This window comes from Diceros bicornis, chromosome X, assembly GCF_020826845.1.
Source record: "Diceros bicornis minor isolate mBicDic1 chromosome X, mDicBic1.mat.cur, whole genome shotgun sequence".
Classification (NCBI taxonomy): Eukaryota; Metazoa; Chordata; class Mammalia; order Perissodactyla; family Rhinocerotidae; genus Diceros; species Diceros bicornis.
Window position 1 is genome coordinate 121,176,816 of NC_080781.1, and position 26,883 is coordinate 121,203,698.

At 43.8% G+C, this 26,883-nt stretch overlaps 1 protein-coding gene and 1 pseudogene across 2 annotated transcripts in view; one reads left to right on the forward strand and one right to left on the reverse strand.

The window, feature by feature from the left end:
- Positions 1-18,930, reverse strand: part of HS6ST2 (heparan sulfate 6-O-sulfotransferase 2) — a 269,096-nt gene extending 250,166 nt beyond the window's left edge. For both annotated transcript variants that reach the window (XM_058536733.1, XM_058536732.1), the window contains exons 1-2: positions 18,499-18,930; positions 17,146-17,664 (exon numbers count right to left, since the gene is read on the reverse strand). In XM_058536733.1, coding sequence (XP_058392716.1) covers positions 17,146-17,664; positions 18,499-18,926 — 947 coding nt within the window. In that variant the 5' untranslated portion in view covers positions 18,927-18,930. The remainder of the gene's footprint in view (positions 1-17,145; positions 17,665-18,498) is intronic.
- Positions 1-26,883, forward strand: part of LOC131400368 (uncharacterized) — a 380,884-nt pseudogene that overhangs the window by 322,169 nt on the left and 31,832 nt on the right.

Below are 26,883 nucleotides of genomic sequence, written 5' to 3' on the forward strand. Positions count from 1 at the left end.
AAAACTGATGGAATTAAAGAAAGAAATAGAAAATTCAATAATGATACTTGGAGACTTCAACACTCCAACTTCAATAATGGATAGAACAACTAGAAAAAGATAACAAGGAAATAGAAATCTTAAACAATACAATAAAACAACAAGACTTAGTAGATATCTAGAGGACACTCCATCACCAACAGCACAATACAGTCTTCTCAAATGCACAGAGAATATTCTCCAGGACAAGCTATACGTTAGGCCACAAAATACTTCTCAATATATTTAAAAGGACTGAATCATGCAACATATGTTCTCCAACCATAGTAGAATGAAATTATAAATCATTTACACAAGCAAATTTGGGAAATTCACAAATATGTGGAAATTAAACTATGCATTGTTACATAACCGATGGTTCAAAGAAGAAAACACACGGGAAATTATAAAATATTTGAAATAAATTAAAATGAAGCAAGACATACCAAAACTTATGGGATGCAGCTAAAACAGTTCTTAGAAAAAATTTTGTAGCTATAAATGCCTACATTTTAAAGAAAAGAGAAAGATCTCAATTCAATAACCTAACTTTCCATTGCAAGATCCTTGAAAAGAAAGAACACACTAAACCTAAGTAGGTAGAAAAAAAAGAAATATTATAGATTACAGTGGGAATTGAGAGTTGAAAAGAATGGAGAAAATGAACAAAACCAGAAGTTGGTTCTTTGAAAAGATCAACCAAATTAATAAGCTGTAACCTAGACTGATCAAGAAAATAAGAGAAAAGACTTAATTACTAAAATCAAGAATGAAAGAGAGGACATTAATACCATCTTTAAAAATAAAATGGATTGTCAGGAAATACTATGAACCATATGCCAACAAACTGGATAATTTAAACAAAATGGACAAACTTCTAGAAAGACACAAACTACTGAAATTAACCCAAAAAGAAAAAGAAAATCTGAATTGAACTACAGAAAGTAAAGTCACTGAATAAATAATTTAAAAACTTTCCACAATGTAAATCCCAGGCTCAAATGGTTTCTCTAGTGATTTCTACCAAAATATTAAAGAAAAATTAATACCAAGCTTTCACAAACTCTTTCAAAAGACAGAAGAGGCAGAGACACTTCTCAATTCATTTTATGAGGCCAGTATTACCCTGACACCAAAACCAGACAAAGACATCACAAGAAAGGAAAACTACAGACCAATATCTCTCATGAATATGGATGCATAAATCCTTAAGAAAAGACTAGCAAGCCCAATCCAGCAACATATAAAAAGAATTGTGCACCAGGACCAAGTGGGATTTATCCCAAGAATGCAAGGTTGGTTTCACATCCAAGAGTTAGTTAATATAAAACACCATATCAAAAGAATAAGGGGGGGAAAAACACATGATTATCTCAATCAACAGAGAAAAATCATTTGACAAAGTCCAACACACATTCCTTGATAGAAAACTAAACACTTAACAAACTAGGAATGAAGGGGAGCTTCCTCAATCTGATAAAAGTCATCTAGCAAAAAGCCCAGAGCTAATGTCATATTTAATGATGAAAGACTGAATGCTTTCTCTGGTAAGATCAGAAACAAGATCAGGAAGTCCACTCCAGCCACTTCTATTCCACATTGCACTAGAGATTCTAGTCAGCGATGTTAGGCAAGAAAAATAAATAAAATGCATCCACATTGGACAGGAAAACATAAAAGTATCTATTTATAGATGACATAATCTTGTATATTGAAATCTTAAGGAATACACTAAAAACTATCAGAATTTTTTTTAAATATTGAGTTTAGCAAGGTTGCAGCATACAAGATCAATAATAAAAAAATCAACTATCTTTCTATACAGTAGCAATGAACAATCCGAAAATGAAATTAAGAAAACAATTACATTTACAATATCATCAAAAAGAGTAAAATACTTATAAATAAATTTAACAAAAGTAGTACAAAACTTGTAATCTAAGAACTACAAAACATCACTGAAAGAAATTAAAGAATACCTAAACAAATGGAAAGCCAGCCCATGTTTGTGGATTGAAAGACTTATTGTTCACATGGTAATATTCTCCCAAATTGATCTACAGATTCGACACAATCCCTTACAAAATCCTAGGTGCCTTCTTTGCAGATATTGATAAGCCAATTTTAAAATTCACACTGAAATTCAAGGTACCCAGAATACCCAAAAAAACCTAGAGAAAGAAAAAAAAAACTGAAAGATTCACATTTCCTGATTTCAAAACTAACTACAAAGCAACAATAGTCAAAGACTATGTAGTGCTTGCATAAAGATAGCTATATAGATGAATAAAATAGATGAAGAATCCAGAAAGAAACTCATACATTTATGATCAATTGATTTTCAACAAATGTACCAAGGCAATTCAATAAAGAAAAAAAGTCTTTTCAACAAATGATTCTGAGACAACTGATATCCATATAGAAAAGAATGAAGTTGGACCCCCTTCCTAGAATATGCACAAAAAATAACTCAAAATAAATCATGTACTTTAATGTAAGAGATAAAACTATAAAACTCTTAGAAGAAAATATAGGAGTAAGTCTTTGTGATCTAAGGTCAGGCAAAGCCTCCACGAGAGACAAAAGAAAAAAGTTAAATTGGACTTCATAAAAATTTAAAACTTTTGTGCTTCAATGAACATCATGAAGAAAGTGAAGAGACAATCCATTGAATGGGAGAAAAATATCTGCAAAGCATAAATCTGATAAGGGACTTGTATCTAGAATGTATAAAGAACACTTAACTCAATGTTAAAAAGATAAAAAGAACACAATTAAAAATGGCAAAGGATCTAAATAGACGTTTCTCCAAAGAAGACACTCAAATGGGCAATAAGCACATAAAAAGATGTTCAACTTCATCACCCTTCACAAAAATGCAAATCAAAACCACAATAAGGTACCTTTGCATGTGATGATTGCACAGCTTTGTGAATATCTTAAAAGCTACTGTACTGTACACTTTAAAAGGGTGAATATTAAGGTATGTGAAATGTATCTAAACAAGAAATAACTTAAAAATGAATCATAGACTTAAATGTAAAAATCAAAGCTAGAAAACTTTTAGAAAAAACACAGGAGAAAATCTTCAAGATCTGACGCTAGGCAAAGAATTCTTAGACTTGACACCAAATCATGAACCATAAAACGAAAAAGTGATAGATTGGACCTCATCAAAATTAGAAATTTTGCTGTGTCAAATATCATGTGAAGAAGATGAAAAGACAGGCAATGGACTGAGATAAAATATTTGCAAACAATATATCTGACAAAAGATTAATATATAGAAATATAAGGAACACTCAAAACTCAACAGTTAAAAAAACAAAGAATCCCATCAGAAAATGAGCAAATGGCATGAACAGACATTCCAGCAAAGAGGACATACAGATGGTTAACAAGCATGCAAAAGGATGTTGAACATCATCAGGCATCAGGGAAAGGCAAATTAAAATCCCAAGATATTACTACATACCTATCAGAATGGCTAAAATAAAAAATAGTGACAACAACAAATGTTGACAAGGATGAGGAAAAGCTGGATCACTCCTACATCGCTGGTGGGAATGTAAAATGATATACAGCCATTCTGGAAAACAATTTGGCAGTTTCTTATAAAACTAAACAGATAATTACCAAACAACCCAGCAATTGCATTCTTGACCATTTATCCTAGAGAAATGAACATTTATCATCCCACAAAAACCTAGACACAAATGTTCATAACAGCTTTATTCATAATAGCCAAAAACTAGAATCAGCCCAGATGTCCTTCAACAGGTGAATGGTTACACAAACTGTGGTACATACTTACCATGGAATACTCTTCAGCAACAAAAAAGAATGAACTATTGTTACAAGCAACAGCTTAGATGAATCTCGAGTGAATTATGCTGAGTCATAGGAGGCACCGCAAACCAGCTCTCACTCCTAATCCAGAACCATGGTGCCCCAGAATTCCAAGCTGAAAGTCACCAGTGGCCCCAAGACCTAAGGTGCTCACTATTAAAGCTGCCAGTTCACATGGGACCATTGCCTTCCTCTAGGGCCCTGAAGCAGATGTGGGTGCACTGACTGTCCCCAAAGCTACATCTGGGAAGGGAGACTGGAGTCACTAAGAGGCAATCTGCCATTTAATTATGGCAATAATTGATCTTTTTTCCCCAATGGTATTTCTCTTTCTCAGACCACACTTTAGCTTCTGACATTTCAGTTGAAACTCCTACCATCTCTTGAATATTGTTCTTCCTCCTTGAAGTTCTGGGAGAACATTTATTTTCTTCCTTCTAGGTTTCTTGTGCTAATCTAAATTCAGAGACCACCAAGGTATATAACCAAGACCCAAATGATATAGCTGTGCATATCTCGGGCTTTGTGGCACTCAGATCCCTCCATCTTAGCAGGTTCCTGGCATACAAGAGCTCCTCTCCATTAGCCAGAAAAAGCTGCATCCTTGAGTCACACCCTAGCAAACCAGAAGAGCTGGATTTTTGTGGTCCCTGGCTTGTTTGCTGTCAGCATGGAAACCTGACCATTCTCTAGAGAAGATATTCCCAGCCAAAGGTCACAACCTGAGACCGGACACCCAGTCCCTTGATACTGGAACCATAACCTTCCTAAAGTGAATAATGGTTATATCACCACGGTTTAAAAGCAAAACAAACATGACATTCAATGGAGAACATCACAGTCTTGCTCAACCCAATCCAACCATATTCTTTAAAGGGGGGAGAGATTATCAGTGCAACTGCTAACTTCCATGCATATAAATCTTGTATGCAGCCTTTAACTTAGCATTCAGCTGAACTCTGAAAAATTATGAGCCACTTGCCTACAATAGGGTTAGGCAAGGTGCCTGCAACACAGGACTCCCTCACTGAGATGAGCTGAGCTAACTTGGCTGCATTAAACAGTCTAGCTAAGCCACATACCTTTAGCTCCCCCCATGTCAAAAGTATATCTCCTCCTGTACAGGAGGAACCAGTGGAAACCAAAAAGTGTGTGATTTCAGTCTCATCCTAATGGATCTTGTGACATCCAGGTCTCTAAGCTGCTCAATAATAATTTTTCAAGGCCATCTGGGATAAATAGAAGTCTCACTCAAAGCTGCATGTATGCAAATTCTGGTACTTTAAATGGATTCTGTCCTTAAGTGCATAAACCAAAAAGCATGGGAGCAATTGGATTAGAAAAGCAAGGGTTTTAAATGGCATTAAGTCACCAAACATTGTCAAACGCATATCACTTGCTTAATTATTTTGTGTGTGCATGTGTATATCTTTATAACTTTATAAACATATAAATGAGAGGGAGATGCAGATTTAATGTACACCCATATGGCAATAAATACAAAAGCTGCCAGAAGATTGTAAAATGCTATACTAATGCTGAGATGATAATTTGTTTTCTTTTGCTTTGCTTCCAAGACACAAAGAACAAATCGAGGGTGGTAGATGCTAAGCGTGGATCCTTACCTAAAAGGAGAAATATGCACAGACAATTTTCTTCAATAATGCAAAATATTTTTTAAAATACCTTGCTTCAGCTCCATATTCACACATTAGTCTAATTATCTTTCATTAATCTTATAGCGTGTTTATGCATAAAATCATTTCTACATGTCCATTAAAATTTTTATTGAAGTAATTTTTCATAAATAGCCTACTATGCATCATTCACCCCAATATGCCTCACTTTAATATTGCTTTAATGAGTTGGAGTTGGCCTATTACACTCTTAGAACATACTGTATGTACCACTTTCAGCAAAACCAATCACAAAAATAATAAGTATTTTTGCCTCGTGTATCTGGCAAATAGGTTCAAACAATTTTTCAACAGACAAAATGTTGTGCCAGTTAATCTTCTACTTAGCAAAGTCTCAGCTGTGAGGCATCTGCTGAGGTGGCCATCATCCCAAGGTCACACCAGCCTTTGGTTGTATTGGGCATCTTTTTACCATTCTTCCACGCCTTCAACCTAATTTGTTTGCTACTCACACTAATGTCTACCAGACTGGTAGGCCCATACTAATTTGCATATTCTCTTTAATGGCACTTTTATAAAGCTGTCTCTTCCAAAAGAGAGAATGGTCACTCCTATAGGAATTTGCTACCCTCACTTGGTTATTTCAGTAACAAAATATACTTTTATTATCTTCACGATGAGCCCCTGGGATAAGATCAGGCTTCAGGATCATCTTCTCTGGGACCCCTCACTTGGTTTTGAGAGAAAGTAGCTTTATTTCACTGGCTCCTACGCTCCGAGATTATATGAGCTGCCTTGGCTGAACTCATTCACACTACCCTCCATAGGCTGTGTCTACACAGACCAAATGCGGCAAAAAAGCAATGGTCATTTATAGAAATAGGCCACAACAGTGCAACTGACATTGTTAATGAGACAACTGCCAACATTCCAGAAGGAGTAAGATGCTTTGGCCTCTTACAAATCTTATGAAGTGTGTGCACCATATTTTAAGTCCACATGGGGCACAAATTAAAATACAGTTAAGGTCCTCATTTTCCTTATATGAAAAAAAAACAAATCTTTGCTCTAACATAACTCCTTTCTATTTTTTTTATTTCCCCTAAAACATCATTCTTCTGTGTAAATCAGTATTGAAAGCATTTGCAATATCTTGGATATCTAAATCTTTATGTAAAAGGAGAAAAAAAGAGCTGCAGAATTCACCTTTAAAGAATGGTTTTTACTAAATTTTTTAAAGCTGCTTTTAAAAAATCACTTCACATGCTGAATCCTGCTATCTCCAGATAATCACTTAAGGTCTCCATTCCACTTAGCTTATATAGACATAGCCAAAAAAGAGAGTAAAGGCTTCTGGAGATTTATCTGAGAATTTAGTGGACATTAAAACATACCAGACAGGCTATGTGGTCCAACTGGTTTTAAATGCCAGCTCTAATACCAACTGGCTGTGTAGATTTGAGCAAGTCACGTATCTTGTCCAATTCTCTGTTTTCTCATCTTTAAATGGGTTTTTAAAACATCTACCTGAGAGTGTTGTTTTGAGGATCAAATGAGAAAAATATATGTTATGCCCATGGCATAGGGTCTGGCTCAGTAGGTACCCCAAAACATTAATAGGTCTTCATGGAAAGGCAAGCCAAGCTACCTGGGTCAAATCATCACTTTACAGCACTTCTCTTGCCTAAATCTGGGAGTTCTTCACTCTTGCGTGTAAATTAAGAAACTCAGCGTGCTCGGTTCGGGATAGGCAATACTTCTAAATATATCAGACTATTAATGTTCCTTCTCATGCACTCAGGTATAGCCTGATCTCTTGTTCCTGCCTGACTGGTCACAACATCCAATGACTAAGCACTGCCCAGTCAGATAGTATGGTCCTTAAGATATTTATTCACCGAAGTTTTCCAGACTAAATTTATGGCTTAGTATATGATCTATTTTCAGAAGTGTTCCATGTGCACTTGAGAAGAATGTGTATTCTTCAAATTGGGTGCAGAGTCATTACACTGAGTTTGTTAACCATGTTGTTCAAATCTTCTGTATCCCTACTCATTTTTTGTTCATGTCATCTACCAATTTCTGAAAGAGGTTAGTAGACTTTACAATTTCTCCTTATAGCTCTGTCAATTTTAGCTTTATATATTTCAAAACTATGGTATTAAGTACATTCAAGTTTAGAATTGTTATCTGAAGAACTGAACTTTTTATCACTATTCAGTGATCTTGTTTATCCCTGATAAATGTTTTGCCTTAGTCTATTTTGTCTGATATCAATTTAACTACATCAGCTTCCTTCTGGTTAGTATTTTCACAGTGTATCTATTTCAATCTTATCTGTGCCCTTATGTTTTAGCTTTGTCTCTTATACACAGCGTATAGCTGGATTTTGTATTTTCATCCACTATGATAATCTATGCCTTTCAACTGGTGAGTTTAGTCAACTTCTAGTTATTGTAATAACTGCGGAGTTGGCTGCCAAGATCAAAGGGCCTTTTTAAAGTATCTTAGGTTTCCTGGCTGTAACCTGGTCACCCTAGTCAATTTCTAAACAATCTTTGTTTGCATTCACTCTCCTGTAGGAAGTTAGCAAAAGTCCAATGATCTCCATGAGTGAAGTGGAGCTGATACTATACTGAAGATTTGTCTTTATTAGTACAGTTATGGGAGAAAGTCAATTAATGCAAGGAATGGTGCACACAGGCCTAATCCATTTGATGTAAATCAATGCACTGCACATTTCAATTGCTCTGTATTCCTTCAGAAAAGTGTATGGAAGTGATTCATTAGGACTAAACTCTTCACAAGAAACAGACCAGTTCTCTTAAGCTCACTAGGGCATCTCTGCTAGTAAAATTTAAAAAGCAATCAAACTGAGTAAGAAGTCCTTTTTGCAGACATTTACATCAAGCAAGAACATGATTCTTGACAATTCAGAGTAAATGAAGTGTAAATTATTCTCTTATAATATATCCCAGAATTGAAGCTTAAATTGTCACTAAAAAAGAACCCACAGTTTAATCAGAAAAATATATTTATTGGTAATTCCCATGAGCTCATATTTGATACATTTATATCCTAGGATAACAAGTTCAAAACTATTGCTAAGTTATAAATATGGAATTTATGCAGAATTTGCATGTATTGAATTTTATTTTGAATTTGCATGTGTGCCTATATTTGAATATTTATAATATTCCAGAAAAAGCACAGTGGAATGTGCAAGACAGATTTATTTAATGTAATGCTCTGAAATGTGTCAAAGTCTTCAACACTGTTCTTAGAGGCAAAATGGTAGAAATAACAAATGGGATACAATAAGACCAACTGAATAATCTGAAAAGTCCAATACCTAGTAAAACTATAAAAGCTCTTTTGCCAATAAATATTTTACTAAAGTTTAGACAAATATTCCTCTAAGCTTACAATGACATTGTATTAGCAGACATATACCATTAATTGAATTCTTTATTATGCTTTAACGGAAGAGGGAACATTCCTATCCATACCTTTTTTTCCTAAACTCAATGACTAAATATCTCATTTTATTTGTCACAGAATGTCGATATTAGCTTTTCAGCTGTGAAGCACATTACACTGTCAAAATAACTTGTACCTAGAATGTAGTTTCAGTGGAGTTTCAACAATAAGATTATGCACCTCACTCTATATAGTAGTCCCTCAGATATCCAGAGCAGTTGAGGAATGAAATATTCTAATCAACTTAATTTATAGTTAACTGGAGGCAATGCTCTTATGAAGTGAAACTGCTCTAGGAGGAGGCTGCTCCAGCAGAGTGGACTCCCCTTCTTTCCTGGATGAGGGCAACACGAGCACTAACTGATCTAATCTCTCGGTTATAGATGATTAGAACCGTAGCCCTTCACCAGCCCCCAAATTTTAACTCTTCTAGACAGACCATGAGCTCTAGTATCAGCTCACTTAGAAAGAGGCTCATGAAGACTCCAAGTCCAGGCTGTCTTGAGTGGCTCTGACTGAGCAGAACAAGCCTTATACTTCCAACTGTGTACCACTATTAATTCTCTGTTCCATTTAACTTTTAAAGAGAGAAAAGACAATAGCAATCCACTCAAGTATCTCTATACTGAACAGGTATAAGAATTCTATGTGTTCTTTGGACGATGATAACAGCCAATCATCAGAAAAATCAGCAGTCAATGCCTGATTTATCACCTCTGCCTTTTAGGCAGAGAGTTTATTTAGCTGAGACTGTTTTCCTCATTAAGGACTCCCAGGATATCAAGAGGCTAATGAAATAACCAGCTATTGTCTTCAGGAACCAAAAAGTCAACGTGAGTGAAATCTATCAGGGCCATAATAAAATATTATTTAAAAAAATTGTTAATGTTTACTTTTATTATAAAAGTAGTGCATACTCATAAGGGAAATTCAAAACCTTCAGAGAAGAAGAATAAGAAAATAAATCACTAATCAATCTATTAATATCCTGGTATTTTTCTTCCATTCTTTGTCTTTTATGTTTAGATTTGGGAGGGGTGGGAAGATGATTTCTCTCTCTCTCTCTCTCTCTCTCTCTCTCTCTAACATACTTGTAGTCATACTGGATCCATAATTGTCTACCCCTTTTCCCCTTAGCATTAAATCACTAGCGATTTTCCATACTCTATAAAAAGACATTTAAATGGTTTTGTAATAACCCTTCAAGTGGATATACTGAGATTTCTTGAACCACTCTCCTCTATGTGGATGCTCAGATTTTTCCAACTTGTTGCAAGTATAAATACCTCCAGTTAGCCTCCTCGTATACCATTATGTCACCCTATACTTTTCCCCCGTGGCACTTCTCACAATTTTAAGTAATTAATTATTAGTTTCATGTCTATCTTTCCCACTCCATGAAGGCAGGGACCACATCTGCTTGGTTCTTCACACTGCCCCCAGCACATAGCATGGTGATAGGAGATATTCAATAAATATTTATGGACTAAATGAATGAATAAATAAATGAGTGAATGAATGAAAAACATGTACAGGATTATGTTTTTCAGTAAAATCCCAGAAAAGAAATCATGAGTCAAAGAAATAAATATTTTTAATGTTTTTTGTTTGTATCATCTAATTTATTTCCAAAAGAATCATCTGAATTTACATTCCCACTAACAATGTTTGAGAATTATGGTATTTACTACACCCTTGTCAGCACTGGTTACTATCGTTTTTTGTTTGGTGGTGGTGATGGTGATGTATGTTGAGTTTTTTTTTTTTTATCAGGGTTAATTAAAGAGGCAAAAAGGTTTTCCTACATTTAATTATTTAAATTTGCATTTCTTTAGTACCAATCAGACTAAACAGTGTTTCCATGTCTGTAAACTAGTTGTTCCCATGTTGTAAACTGTCTGGTCATATCCTTTGTTTTCCTACTTAATTCGTAGGAGTTCTTTATACAGAAAAGATGTCATCCTTTTGTCTGTTTTATTTGTTGTGCATATTTTATCAGTTTGACATACACCTTTTCATTTTGGCTATTTTTTGACAGATGAACATTTCTCATTTTTATGTAATCATAACCGTCCATCTTTTCCTTTGTTCAAACATTCTTTTCCTTGGCTAAGAGTCCCACATGTGAATTGCAGTTATCATTTAAATGAAAATGTCAATTGTGAATTCAGATTAACTGGGTTCACAGACTCCCACATATACAACTAATCCCTAACCCTAGTTCTCATTTCCTTACAAGCCCTGGCCACTAGAAGTCTAGGGAACATAGACCAGCCACAACTCTTTAGTACACCTCTCAGCCCAAACTAGATCCCCTTCTCAACCTCTCCATTTTGGTCACTGGTACCATCTCCACTCCAGACTAGAAATCAGGGAGGTACCTTTAACTGGACTCCAGCCTTCATTTACTTTTGTGTTTTTTACATACCTTCCATGTCAGAGCTTCTCATAGTCAGTGGAGTTCAACCTCCTGATTGCCATTCCAGGACCTCTACAACGAGGCCTCACCCCACCTACCTCCCTAAGCCTTCCTCACACATGAACCTTCTCAGCTCTGGCCAGCCGTGGCTCGGTGAGGCTGCTGGATCTGACGATGCCATGAGGATGCCATGCCCATCCACAATGCCTTCTTTCCTCCAAATACAACCCACCTCTTCGCAGAAGCCTTCCTGAAGAGATCTCTCCTTTTTCTGGCCCGTTACTTATATCTTAGAAAGGAAAGAGCCTTAGAAAGCATCTGTTTAAATCTCCCATTTTACAGAGGGGGATGGACTTGCCCAAAATCACAAGTTCCTCCCCCGGTTCCCCACCGGTGTATACTACACAGTTCTGCACTTTACCCTCTAATCTTTATAAACTTGAGGCTGAAGACGATGACCTTGGCTTTTTTGGCTTTGTCTGAGCTCTAATCTCCTCCAACTGCTAGCACTGTGCAGAGGTCATAATACTGACTCCACAAGGTTTGCTGATTAGAACTAAACTGCAACATAAACAGATGGACTTTTCTCTATTTTTTAAATATATTCTGGTAAAGGTATGACATCTTAAAGACATTATTGATATTCAAATCGTTTTCAAACAAAATCCATCTTCTTTATTAAATATCTAAAATACCAAATTATTCTGTTCTACTGTAAGCTCTGTGAAAGCAACGATGACATGTCTCCCCTGGAATATAATGGGCAGTTTCACAAAATATTGTTTAATGACTAATGGATGGAAGAGATGACTATTCTTTACTGTCATTTCATACTACCTAAGTTCATGACATATCGATAAAAGACAAGCTCTGACATTCTTCTTGCCACATGACAGCACTAATCTAAAATTACTATTAAGAAATGGTATACTACCTTGAGAACTTAGAGCTTTTTCCAACATGTTCGCCATCTGTGCAAAGATGCTAACTAATACTGCTGAAGTTCTACAGATGTTATTGTGGTGAATTTTTCCCCCTCTCCCGTGAAATAGGTGGGAAGGTATAACAGCTCTTATCAAACACAGCTGAAGAAATTCATCCTCGGCTAAGTGAAGCTACCCCTGTGAGAGCCCAGTGTCCCACAGCCTGTTGGACCAGAGGGACAGCATTGCTGGCTGTAACAGTCCATTCACTCACTGCCTCACCCTGTACCACAAGCCTGTCATGCCATCCGGCTTCACTGAAAAATCCAGAAAGGGAAGGAGTGGGAGCAGGGGCACAGGAGGCATGAGCAGGCACATGCACTGTGGAGTTCTTACTAAGACATAGTTCTTTCAAAATAGAGCCACCTTTTAAAAAAGAAATGGAAAGAAAAGAAAGCCTTTACCACAATTTTTAAAAAGGAATGACCAAAAAGGAAAAAAAGAAAGCAAGCTTTTCTCCATATAAATGCCTTTTAGTCCTTTCCTGTCAGTGATATCCTACTGGATTTTAGACGACAATTAATTACGCTTCCGTATGGCTGCTGGAAAAGTCTAGGATGCAACATGAATATGATGATCAGATTCTTTGACATGTATAGTCATAGAACCTGATCTCCCCTCCACTCCATCAGCCACCCTGTGTGTGCCAGCCAGCATGGTACCTGGTGAAGAAGAATGAGGCTAGTGCAATTTCTTTGTGCCCTATTCTGAATTCCTCCCACAGACCAAGTGGTGCACTAGATTTGGCTACAAACAGAGAGAATTTGGCCTGAGAAAAGCCTGCAGAATTTGGGAGTTTTAACAGCAGGTAAGCAACAATGTTTTGATACATTTTCAAAAATGGTCCTAGAAATTCTAGAATGAACAGGACCCTTTTCTGACCCCAAACAACATAGTGCCAGACAGACGCATGAAATGCAATTTCTAGTCTTTTCTAAAGAAATATTATTCTTAATAAACAACTTGAGCCTTTTGCCAGCCAAGCACTCTCTCTCTTTGTCCTCTCCAGGCAACGTGATCACAATCGTTTCTATTCAGCAGTTATATATCACCCAACCACTTTACCATCCGCTGAGGCAGGGAAGCATCTCGAATTCGGGGCCTTGGCTTGCAGCCACGATGGCCTCTCATGTGGCCACTAATGTGGATGGATGGCTGTGAGTCAGAAGGTGGCCCTTGTTGCTGCTGAGGGCTCCTACTGAGGCTCATTCACCAGGCCCCCAGTGTCCTCCCACCCTGCTCAGCTTTGTAGTGATTTCCAACACGGCAAGGAGAGGCCCCTCTGCAACCTCGCCACGAGACCTACTCCTGGTGAGCATAAAGCCTCAGGGAGGTAGAAATTTGTTCTTCTCCAAATGGGTGTGGCAACCCTGATTCAATCTCTCGTCCAAACTCACATGTGTAAAATTACTGAAAGTGGTGACGATGTAGGTGATAACAATATCAGCTAACATTTACTGTTTACTTTGTGGTAATTACTAACATAAAATACCTCACTGTGTTGGGTTTTTTTTTATAATTTTATTTATTTATTTATTTTTTCCCCAAAGCCCCAGTAGATAGTTGTATGTCATAGCTGCACATCCTTCTAGTTGCTGTATGTGGGACGCGGCCTCAGCATGGCCGGAGAAGCAGTGCGTCGGTGCGCGCCCGGGATCCGAACCCAGGCCGCCAGCAGTGGAGCGCGCGCACTTAACCGCTAAGCCACGGGGCCGGCCCCCTCACTGTGTTTTTATAAAAACCCTCGTTCACCAAGGCGCAGTCAACAGAGCCAGAGCTGCGAATCAGACAGAACTGGTGTAAGATTTCTGCTGTGCCACTAAAGAACTCAATGACCTTGGGAAAGTCCTTCAGCCCTTTGGGCTTCACTCTCATCTGATAAATGGGGATACTTTTGCCCACTCTGCCCTCTTCCCCAAGATAGTGCGAGTTTACAGAGAAATACCAGAGATAAGAGATGTGAAAGCTCATCAGAAACTGGAATGCACTCTCCACATGTACACGGCTTGGACAGGCTCTGGTCCAAGGTCACATAGCTGGTTCGTGGCTGGCCTGGAACTAAGGCCCAGGTGTTGGAACTCCCAGGCCAATCAGACGGAGCCGCTGTTCCTCTCAGTTCAGTGGAGCACAGAGACCTCCAGCTGGCATGGAAGGCTGCTCTACACAGGAACTCCCGATGGCTGACTCTCTCATCTCGTGAGACCGGCTCCCCACCCTCAGGCATCACTGCCAGCGCAGCTGCCTCCGTCTCTAAATCTTCACCACACACATACACATTCACACACACGTATACACACACACACTCTCTCGCTCTCACACACTTATGCATACCTTCACTCTTACAGTTTATCAGAACTAAAAGAATTGGTCCTGCAAGCAGGGATTTGTCAATACCCTGGGAAATTCTGGAACCCTCAGGGTATCACTATTCTTCAAGACGAAGATTTCTGGAGGTGGGTAGGAATGAATGAAATAAAAAGGTGCCCTCGAGGTAGCAATGTGTTTCTATAGCAAATTTTATTTCATTTTTGCAAATATTGTAAGATCCAGTAACTCTGACTCTTTAAAAAGTGGTTCTTCTTTGACTAGACTAGATGGCACTGTAGTATCACCCTTTCTATGACCAAGAAAATCTCGTGTCATTTCAAATAATTTTGCTTCAATTTGGGACAATCCCAGAGGTTGAACCCTCCCCTTGAGGAGTCCTGGTTGTCTTAAAAAAAATTTCTGAAGGAATCTGCCAGAGGACAGCAGCCACCAAATACATAATCCAGGCCACATTAATAATGTGTGTTTATAAACCATGTCACACCCTGACCTACATGTCCAGAAGGATTTTAAAAGGCATATGTGCCCTGTGGAACTCTAGACAGGGCTGTGGCTTCCATAGTTGCCAAGATCTCATTTTTCCTTCTCTGCCCCCGTCATGGCTATGGAATTCTATTTTTGCCCTAAAGAGCTTTTTATATCACCACCCCTCACTACACCTACAAGCTCCATCTCTAAGAGAGCTTATTTTCAACATTGCCAAGTTGTTTGGGATCTTCTTAAACACCAGAACCTTCTGCTGATGATGACCTACACAATTCTTACAATGGATTGAGGCAGCAACCTTCCTGGGGCCAAGGTTCTCTTAGATGGAAAAATAAAATCTATTAACGCTGGAAAGGAAATGAAAGTTCAACAGATTCTGCCAGAATTGCAGCATTCAAGAAAGGACACTGTAAACTCAGGAAAGTGAAAGTGAGTAGGGAGTGATGCTTCCTCTAAATCTCAAGGGTGACCAGAAAGTCAGGGGGATCCATTTGCCTGCGGCTGGACAGAAGAAACTGCACCAGCTGTTGCATTCCATGAGACACCTGCAAAGCGCTGCCTAGTCCAGGGCACAGAGTACCCCCCACATAGAGGGTTGCAGGGGAGGGGGGAGTTTGGGAGAGGGTCCAGGCAGGTAGTCGCGGCAGCAGCAGCTTCAAAGGGACCTGTGGTCACCTCCATGGGGAGGCAGAACGAGCAGCCATGTCCTTGCCTGCCCAGAGACCCAATCTAGATGCCCCCTGGCAACTAGACTCACCTTGTCCATTCGCTGGACTCTCTGCCCCAGCCCAGATTTGTTTTAGGGAGACTGGCAGAATGATAGCCCTGGCTGGAGCAACTGAACCCCAATGCACTCTGCTCCCCCACCCCTTTATGGCACTCCATGACCTCCAGCAACAGGGCATTGTGGCTGGATGGAGGAAAATGCCTTAGCTTCAAAAGCAACTAGCTACAGGCTCTTCATAAATCAGCTTTTTCCGCATCAGCCTCAGGTTCCCAGCAAGTGGGCTGTTGGCGCCCCACGCTGGGGCTCAGGGTTTGTAAATCTGGAGCGGTTTCTCACGGCTGAACACCACATAGGGTCCGGCACAGAGTCCCAGCCCGCCCTTCGGTCCACGGGGTGCCCCTCGCACTCGCAAAGCGCCACGGATGCCTCGCATGCAGCCAGTAGTGAGGGGCACAAGCTGGGGACCACGAGCTCTCTCCGGGTGTCCACAAACAATGGCAGAGGGACACCCCCTCTCCCGAGGAGAGCAGAGCCAGAAGGAAGAAAGGAAAAGAGAGATGACAAAAGTCAGTCAGAAAGAGAAAAAACAGAAAGGGTAAAACAGAAAGAAAGAGAAGCAAAGTGAGAGAGGAAAACAGAGGGAGAAGGAAAGAGCGAGCGGCCAGGAACTGACAAGATCGGGAGCACGAGAAAGAGAGAGGGGCAAATATAGGAAGCGAGAAAAAAATCGGGGAACAGAATGCGGGAGCGGGAAAGAGGAAGACAGAGCGGAAAGGAGGGTTGGGAACCGGGGTTTGCAGAAAAGAGAGAGGACAGGAGGGACTCAGGGACGCTACAGGCAGAGCGCGGTTCTTTGGGGCGCTCCAGTGAGAAGTCTACGTGCGGTACCCGGTCCCGGCGGCGGCCGAGGGGCGCTTATTCGGGGACTCCCGTCCGCTTCCCCCGTACGCACTCCCAGCCACCAAGTGGGCGAACCCGCGGACAGACAGACGAGCTGTCCCGGGGGGAAGCGGACAGGCTTCCTGCAGCCGCCACAGCACCGTGAGCTTGCGCGCCAGGGCGCCTGGCACCCGCCCAGCTGGGGCGCAACCGCCGGGGTGCTGAGGTGCGCTCTGGGTCTCCAGCAAAGGCCGGCCGCGCCTCCCCGCCCTCAGCCCGCCCAGGCCAAGGTCCGATCCGGAGCTCCAGGGCCCGGCTCCGCCGCGGGTGGACACTCACCTGGATGGTCTTAGCCTGGCGTCGCGTTTGCCGTCCACCACCGCGGGCACGCAGCTGGTAAGCTCGGTCCAGTCGGCGTGCAGCCCGCAGCTCCAGCCCGTGGAGAACCTGGAGAAGAGCCAGGTCTCCCGCTTACCCGGCCTGTGGCAAGTGCATTTCTTCTGACCCACGCGGCATTCGCACGGCTGCTCCAGCTGGATGTTGCGCACCAGGTGGCGGCCGAAAGTGGTGCCTCCGGTCTTCTGGATGTGCAGGAACACGATCAGGTCATCGCCCTTGATGTCGAAGTCTACCTTGCGCAGGAGGTCGCCGCGGCTGAAATTGTAACGGGGCACGAACCTGGCGGAGCTCTCATCCTCCGAGCGGTACGGGTCCGGCATCGGAGAGCTGAATGCCTGCAGGCGGAGGAGCTGGCATTCTGTGCCGGGGCACACGTACTGGAGGACGATCACGGCAAATAGGAAGACCATCACCAAAGCCAGCAGCAGCTTGTTGGATTTCTCATCCATGTTCCCGACGCTGGGGGAAACCCAAGCTCGTTACGTCAATCCCGTAGCTCAGCCCGCGCTCGCCGTGCGCCCGCACAGCCCCCTCCCCCTGGCGCCGCCGTTGCGCCCCTTTCCCCCTCCCCTCCGCACCGAGTACTCCACAGCGGCGGCGGCGGCGGCGGCGCCCTTCCCCGCTTCCTTCCTTCCCGGCAGGCTCAGCGCTGTGGCTTCTGCCGCACCACCCCACCCCCCCGACTCGTTCCCGCTGGCCGCCCGCCCTCTCCCCGAGCCGGAGCTCTCTGGAGCCGCTTCGCGAGGTTTCGTACCCGCGGGACCCCGCCTGCCCCGTTTGCCGCACGCCCCAACTCACACCCGCGGTCCAAGCCCCCGCGCGTCTTGCTCCACGCTCGGTGGCTCCCATCCCCACCCCACTTCGCCCACCGGACTCTCCTCGGCGATTCTGCCCCAGTCCCCTTGGCGCGCACGCCGCCGCCTCCCCGCCTGCTCGACTCGCGATCTCCCTTCCCATGCGCCCCGAAGCCCTGCTCTTGCCCGCACCCGGTTGCCCACCTTGGAGGCTCCCTGGAGTGAGCTCGGAGCCGGGCGTGCGGAGTTCGGGCAGGAGTTCGCCGGCACCCTGACTTGCGAGCGGAGACGCTGCGCTGCCGGTGCCCGCGGAACGGCGAGGAGGGAGCCGCAGCGTGGCCAAATGCGCGCCGCGCCCCTCCAGAGCCTCCGAGTCCGGCCGCCGCGGGCCAACTGGAACTTTGCGCTCTTCCCTCCCTTCGCTGCTGCCTTCCCTGCCCGCACGGCTCCTCCGCACCCTGGCCCGGGAGCGCGAGTCCCGCTTTCACCTAAAACGTACCTGGCTAGGGGGCCGAAAATCTTGGAGAAGATCGCACCGAGCACGTGCTTCAGCGAGTGGCCCAGGGCGGCCAGGCCCCGAGTGAGCAGGGCCCGGCAGAGGGAGCCCAGGTCCCAGCGTCTCCTGAGGTCGTGCATCCGCCTGCGGCGGCCTCGGGGCAGCAGCGCGAAGAGAGGGGCGTGCGCGGCTCCCGCCAGGGAGGAAGACGCCTTTAGGGGCTCGTCCAGGAGCGGCTGGGAGTTGAATCCGCGAGACACACCCCTAGGAGGGCCCGCGCGGACTGAGGCGGCGACTGATCCGGGCCGGCTTGCTGCCAATTCGGCCTCTACTCTGGAATGCCGGCGGGGACAGGTGGTGCGGGCGGGCGCTCTTCGCTCCGGTTGCAGCGGCGGCCTCAGCGCCCGGGCTGCACACGCAGGCAGTGCCATTCCCCCCTTCAGGCAACTCAGGGTACTAAGGATCAGGAGCGAGCTTGAATTTATGTAATAATGCCTCGCGCCTAGGAGCTCGAGCCACTTCACAAGCAGAGGACCTAGGTTTTCTCCCGTCTTGAGGAACGGAGATCACTCCAGTGAGCGCATCACTCCACTTTGGCTCGTAATTTCAACCTCCCCTAAAATAGCAAAGGTGCAAACTGGACCTTTTCCCCATCTCTTTGCCAATTTCCATTCTCCAACGGAAGCGTGGGCATTTTCTGAAAAGGTAAGTCAGCATGAAGAAGAAGCATGACCAAAAAAAACGTTCCAGAATGGGAATCTGAGCTTTCTCGGAGCAGAGACTCGCCCTTCCGCCTCTCTTCTTGCTGAATCCGTGGCGTCAAGCCCCGTGCCTCCAGGAAGGATTCACTCATACAAGGTTTATTGAAGGAAAGATATATGACTAAATACTACATCAGAGTGGCACCATCTAATCAAGGTGATGTGACAGATGAGGAAACTGAGGCCCAGAGAGGGGAAGGGATGTGCCCAAGGTCACACAGCAGAGCCGCAGGGTTTGAACGCAGGAAACCAGGCACCATTCACCCATTTCCTGACACCACCTACTCTAATAAATAGGTGCAGACCATCCTCAAGCCTGGGTGTCCTAAAGGCTCTTTCCGGCTGCAGGAGCAGGAGTGTAACAATTAGCAAGGAAAGGAGGGATATCCCTTCAAGACAAGGTCCCCGGGGACTCAGGACTCAGACTGTTCCCATCTGATTGATCAGGTGGAGCCTGCTGTGTATTGGGAACAGATGTTTCCGAGAATGAGTGCACATTCTGTCCAGTCCCACTGCTGCAGAAGGGGCACGGGTGGCAGCGGTGTTTCCGAGCAGCACTGTTAGGGCTGGGAGGGAGACAGTGAGCTGAGTCCTGGGGTGGGGACAAGTACCTCCAGAGACAGGCTCTCCCAGTATCTCTCCCTCAGAACATTTGGTCGCTCACTGAGTTCTGCTCCATTCCTCTTCTGTTCTCTCTGTGCAGTGAAGCAGCAAGTACTGGTCTAGGAGCCCTAAGAATCTGTCACTTTCTGGCTGGGCAGCCCTGGGATAATCACTTGCCCCTTCTGAGCCTCAGTTTCTTCTTCCATAAAATAGGACTAATTCCTCCTTTTTGACCATCTGGGTCACTGTGAGGATGACCTTTGGTCAATTCCAAATGCAAGGCTGTGTTTAGTTGCCCTCTAAGTTCAGATGTGCCAACTGAGTCACAGGCCAATTAAGGAACGGGCCCTTCTCAGGCGATTTCACAGCTGTGCCCCCTGCCTCGACCTCTGCTCGGACTTCCAAGTCCTAGCTGAACATCCATGTGTTCCCAAACCTACTGGGGACAGTGACCCTTTGTCTTGCTGCAGGCATGAGGGATTTTGGGGAGTCCTGCATTTCAGGTATTTCACCTGCCCCAGGGCTCCAGGGGGACACTCTGACTGATGAACTTGTATTAAAGAGCCCGATGCAGCAACTTACAAGGTAGACCTCTTGACTTCTGCGAGAGCTCCCCTGATCCCCCCAGGCTTGTAGGATATGCTTGCTCCCCCTGGGGGCGGGTGAGGGTGTGAGCCGGGGAACTGAGAAGCCATGGGGGTGGCCCAGTCCTGCTCAGCTTCCCAGCTGTCTCTGCCTTCTCCTTGGCCACCTGCAGTCAACCTCTTTAGTCTGTCCAGTAGGTGGCTCTCCTCATGGTGCCGTATGAGGAGCCCTCTGCCGTTACACCATTATAATGGCATTTAGTGGGTCCCCAGAAAAACACTTCTGGAACAGGTGGGTCACACATTCATGTCCCCAGCAACTAACTCTGGAGTTTCTACTCTAAGTGGGTTTAGTGGGATTGGAATATGGGAAACGGACTTGGGTGGCGGTGGGGGGTGGTAACCAGTACAGGGAACAATCAGAATGTACTCATTTAGGTCATGAAAAGGAACACATACGCACCTGGGTGTGCACACACCTGCACACACACTCACAGCCCAACTCTCAGAGAAAGGGGCAGTCAGGTTGGTAGTTGCAGAGCAAAAGAAGGTACAAGATGGAGCTGTAAAGTCCAGTTTCTGAGCTCTAATATGTCACTAACATTCTGGTGTGAATACGTCCACCAGCTCACTGGAGGACGTTTGCATTTCCAAGCCTTTCTTCTCCCCTGCCCCCGTGCTGTAAGAAAAAGAAAGAAATGAAAGTCTCATGATGTATTTCATGTATCACATTTCCACTTTTAGGGCTCCTAAAAGTGGAAAAAAAACTGTCTTTGGGGAGAGCAGGGGATCCCACAAGTCTCAGAGGAGCCCTGCTTGGGTGAAGAGACGCTAAGAAGAGGGAAAGGGAATTCTTCCTACGCGTGTCCCAAGAGCCATGTTCTCCTGAGGCCAGGCCTGGGCCTTGTCAGGAAGTTCCAAGGCCTCTTGCAGTCCTGCACTGGGCCACCTCCTGGGAGCTGGTTCCTCTCAGGAACTGAGTAACCAAGGTCCTGACACTCTATAAATCAGCCCGATTTTGGAGGTTGGGGAAGGGGGCAAAAGAGGAAGAGAACTGGCTGAATTGTCAGGCCTTTGGTTTTCCATCTCCTTATTTCTTAGACCAACCTGAGTTGCTGCTTGTATATATATTTGGGATTCAGCACTTGGAAGATGAGAACTCTGCAGTCTGAGCAGGGCTTCTGGTTGTCTCCAAAGTGTGTTACGCTTTTCTTTATTTTTCCAGAACCATCTTTCCATGGTTTCCACAAATGGTTGATGATTCTGGGAGCATAAAGGTCAGCCTGGCTCGCATACTAAGCAGTGTACTTCCAGACACACATTTGGTGCTGTAGTCTGAGGAGAGCAGGAGGTAGCTGAAAAAGCACCAGCGCCAGCCTGCAAGTCCAGAGACCTGGGTTTTTGTCTCAACTCTGCCACTGATGAGACCCTGCATGACTGTGCAGAAGGCATTTGCTCACTCTTGGGCTCAGCGGCCCTATTTGTAAGAAGGCAAAGTTGATGTTGTGATTCAAAGGGTACTTTCCTCGTCTAACATTCTAAGTCACGTGCCTTCTCGTCTTCCTCAAGGGCCAAAGTGCTGCCAAGCCCTCCACACCTCATCGTGGGGGAAAACCATAGGCCTAGTCGTTGATGCTTTCTGTGACACTCACATCGTTGGGTCCCACCAGGCAATCAGCAGCTGAACTTGTTCGGGACCAATGTTACAGGGGTAACAGCAGGGTCCCCTGCTCAAACTGCAACAGAAACAGTGAAAACTTGATGTCAAAGAAAGTGCTGGCACTCTTTATATAAAGCATAAAACACTAAGGAAATATGCTCTTCTGCTTATCCTGAGCATTCTCCGCAACCCTGTCTTTCCAGCTGTTGCTAATTTTTTTTAAATGCCCATACTCTCAATAATAGGTGAGTTTTATCACAAAGATTGAAGGCATGCAAACTATCGAGTAAATTCGTTTCTGTTTTTATGTGTCTCTAAACTGAATGAGCAGAAGTATTTAATGAAAGCACTGTTCTGAAATGCAAGCTTTAATATTATAAACAGGTGGAGTGTGTTATACATATCACTCTCAACAGTCATCTATTTTCTTCCCACAAAACATTGAGTTTTATTTGTTTAACCTTACAAAACATGGGGCTCAAGAAATTGAAAGAGGAGAATAACATCGGGCTGATGTGTATACTAAATGAATGTATGCTGCGAAGGCAAGATAAGCCCTTCTCCTGATGAGGGACTCCCACCATTTCACTGACAGGGAACCTCCCACTTCTCGCTGCTGGTGAACGGGGGGATTTTCAAGCGATGGTAAGCCGAGACCTGGCAACCATAAGCAGCAGGCCAGACTCTGGTCCTGTGACAGTCACTTCAGTTTCTGCTCTTATAAAATTGCCTGACTGGGTACCTTCCAAAAGCTGATTTAGGGGTAAGGAGGAATCCAGGCTCCAATGAGCTTTTTGAAAAAGGAGAGAGCATAGGTTTGGAAAGCACATCACTCTGGGATTTAAACAGGGCTCTGTGAGTTCTCTCAGACCCTCAGTTTTCTCATCCATGAAAATGGGGCTAATGATAGCTACCTCATGGCTTGTGATGCAAGTTAACTAAAATAATCTACTGAGAGCACTTAGTCTAGTTGCTGGAAAAGTAGACCTTTGGTAAATGTTTATTTTTCTTCCCTTTTGAATTGAATATCTTTGATTTGAGCTTTGTTATGTTTCCCACAATAGCAACATACACATATTTAATGAGAGGTGGCTGGCCACGGGCCTAATTGTGAGCTAGGCTGGCTTTGCCCCCATTCCATTTCTTTATCCACTTTCTTTCCTTACTCTTCCTCCGCACCTCTCCAGTGCTATCCTGGTGGGGGTCCCTTGGAAGAGGAAAACCTCTGATCCATTTAGTCACATTGAGGAGTGGGACATGTCCACGTGACCTCTCCCAGAAGAAACCTGTAAGAGAGGAGGAAGAGGACAGTGTTTAACCCTAACGAATGATACCAGCAATGAGATGCTATGAATCATGTATAACAGGGCAGTGGCGGAGATGCTTGGAGAGCTGAGGTGGAGAGTGGAAGAGAGTTAGAAGCAAGTGGAGAACTTACAGGGCCAGCCTCACTCTAAACTATAGACACTAAATTTCAGCTCCATTCATTACAAACGGTAGTGGTTGATCTGGCCAGAGCACTTTCGGTTTGATCAGCTGGTCAAACCACAGCAGTGGGATTGAAAAACAGGCTCAGTTTTGCATTAATCCTGCATCAGCCAGAGCAGGGCGGGCCCATCTGTCAGCTAAGCCCTGGGCGGGCAACACCAGTTCACTGTGCCAGAGGAGGAAAAGCACCAAACTGGATGCCAAGAAAACGATGTTTGAGTCTCAATTCTGCCTCTAGCTCACTGTGTGACCCTGAGCTAGTCACTTGACATCTCTGGGATTTAGTTGCTGACCTTGGTGAACTGAGGGGGTACATTCGATGACCCTGAAGGCCCGTCCCAGCAGGAGCTTTCTATGATCTAGGTTATGCTAGCTAATGAGAAGAGCTGGGGAGGGACACCACACTTCCTAGCCTTTGTGTCGGCAAAGATGCACTACCAAAGATGACCCTCCAGCTAGGAGCTGAGTGAGAAAAGCAGAACAAAGACTTAAACGAGGAGCAAGCTTTCTTAGCTCACGTGGCTACGACAGAAACTTGATGGGCCGGCCCCGTGGCTTAGTGGTTAAGTGAGTGTGCTCCACTGCTGGCGACCCGGGTTCGGATCCTGGGCTCGCACCGACGCGCTGCTTCTCTGGCCATGCTGAGGCCGCATCCCACATACAGCAACTAGAAGGATGTGCAGCTATGACACACAACTATCTACTGGGGCTTTGGGGGGAAAAAATAAATAAATAAAATCTTTAAAAAAAAAAAAAAAAGAAACTTGAAAATAAGCCTTCTGGGCCTCTGCTGACTTGGATGGTAAAGTCAAAACTGAAAGATTGGGAAAATGGGTTCAGAAGTGACCTCCCACTGACACAAAAGCCCTAGGTAGGTTTTAATAATGATAATAATAAAAATAAGAATGGCCTTGCCTGGCCCACAGTCTCCCATTTGTTTTTGTACTCTGGGATCTTAGCAAGAGAGGAGCACACCTATTGCTGATCTCCTGACTGGTCTCCATGGGAGTTCTAGTTTTGAATAATAAAATACAAAAGCTGAAAATTATATCTCAGAGCAACATGAAGGATTTGGAGGAAGCTAGCCTCGAGGCCAAAGTTGCTCCCAGGAAAAGGGTTTCTTTGTCACTCAAATGAGCTTGAAGGGGAATTGCTTATAACAACCCAGGAAAAGAGAAAATTAGTGTAGAGAAATCATGAATATCACAGTCTAAATAAAAATTAATTTTTAGTAAGAGAGCCAGATTAGAGGCTACTAAAGCCCTTAACTGGGCTTGATAGCAAAACCTGGAAAAGGCCTTAGTTTTTATGTACATGTTTTCAAAATCCACATTTCATCAAATGACGTTAGAAAGCAGAAAGCTACAACATTAAAGCAGCAGGGGGAAATGAACTTGGTAAAAGACACTTTGAACATTCATCTTCACTGAAGGAAGTTGCCGTAGTGGGTATCATCCTGTAAAAGATTTAGCTGAAGCAGAAGACAGTATTCAAATCCCCAATGAGAAGAGACAAAAATGCAGTTGGTAGGGCTGAATGGAAGGTTAGAAATGTAACTGGGGGAAGTTGAGGTGAGGGCAACATGTTGTCAAAGATGCCAACTCCAATGCTCTGCACAGGGATCAAGGATGTCTGGGCATGAGCTGGAGAATATGAGACATCCTGTCCCAAAACTGAATGTCAAGAGACTTAGATAGTCCTCAGCCTAGGCAGGAGAGCTGGACAGAGACAGATCATGGTGTGTGTGTGTGTGTGTGTGTGTGTGTGTGTGCGTGTGTGCATGTGCATGTACATGCATGTTCATGCACATGCTCTGAGAGCACTGAAGGAGATACAGGGCAGAGGCAAGAGCCTGAATTTTAGTAGAGAGGGAAGCAGAGATGGAGACATGGATGACTGGACAACCCAATACATGCACAACCTTGGGACGTCACCCACATTATCTGATCTCGTTATTTTTTGGAAGTGTCGTAAGCAACTTTGTCTACTCTACTAAGCAAGAACCTCCTGGAAGGCTACGACCTTGGCTTCCTTCATTTCTAAAAATTCCCCATAGTGCCCAATAACAATAATATTTGGTCTAAGACCTCTCAGTTTCCCAAATACTCTCACAGACAGTGACTGGACCTTCACAACAGCTCTGCAAGGCGCTGTTATTGTCCTCCCTTTGTATATGAGGAAATGGAGTCTCTGAGGGCTGGAGGAACTCGGCCAAGACACACAGCTTGTACGGAGTTGCCACTGTTGACCACTCCCTTAATCCCCCCAAGCACACATGCCAACACGAGGTAATGCCAAAGCACCTCACAAAGGATCTGGCACGGAGTAGGTGCTCAAGAGATGTTAGTTTTCCCCTTACTTGACAATTTATGACTAAAAAATGTTGTTTTCTTTCCACTAACTGTATCCTACTGGGTACCGCAATATCTTCAACAGAGACTGGTCCATGTTCTCAGAGAACTTACTATGGACGTAAGGAAATATAGCTAATATGCATAAACCCAAGGATAGCGAATGACTAACTAGTCTGTGGCACTGGCTCTAATGCAATGAAAATTCAGAGGATGCTCCACAGTGGGCTGGAATGGTCAGCGAAGGTTTCCTAGCAAACACTGGAGGGGCCTGGAAAAACCAATCCATCCACTCTCCCCTCCTTTTTGTCTTGGTCCCAGAAAGAAGCACATGTGCTGACAGAAACTGTTTTGATTGCCTATCCTTGTGCTTAGCGCACCAGTTCCCCTCCTTGTTGATGAGGTTGTATAAAAAGCGTCCTAGCTCTCCCCAACTACAAATTCCACTCTCAATCTGAGGCGCCAAGAGCATGACACTGTGGGGTCTTTCATCAAGACAGCAGCGTGTGGCCTCACAAGCACACTACAGTCTGTGTCAGCATCACAACCCCATTGGAAAACGAATAGTTGATTTTTTAGACCAAGTCAATAAGCTGCTTTTTGCAGGGAGAAGAGAGAGCAGGAGAGACACAATTTCAGTAAAATAAAAGACACTGCATTTCACCCTAAATGTTTCCATAGTTCCAGATCTTGACGCTGGTTTGGTAGCAAGTCAAAGCAGAAACTGACATTTGGTGTTCCAGAGTCTTCTGGAAGAGAGCCAGATAATGAATTACCAAATTAACAGTTTCTGGCTCTCTTATCAAGGACAAATCTTATACCAGCTTCAATACTAAGATGCTGTGGCAATAGCAAACTAACAACAACAACAATTTGCCAGGACAAGGCCAGTCCAGAATGTAGGATCCACTATTTTCTTTGTTGGCTGCAATCTGGAGCTA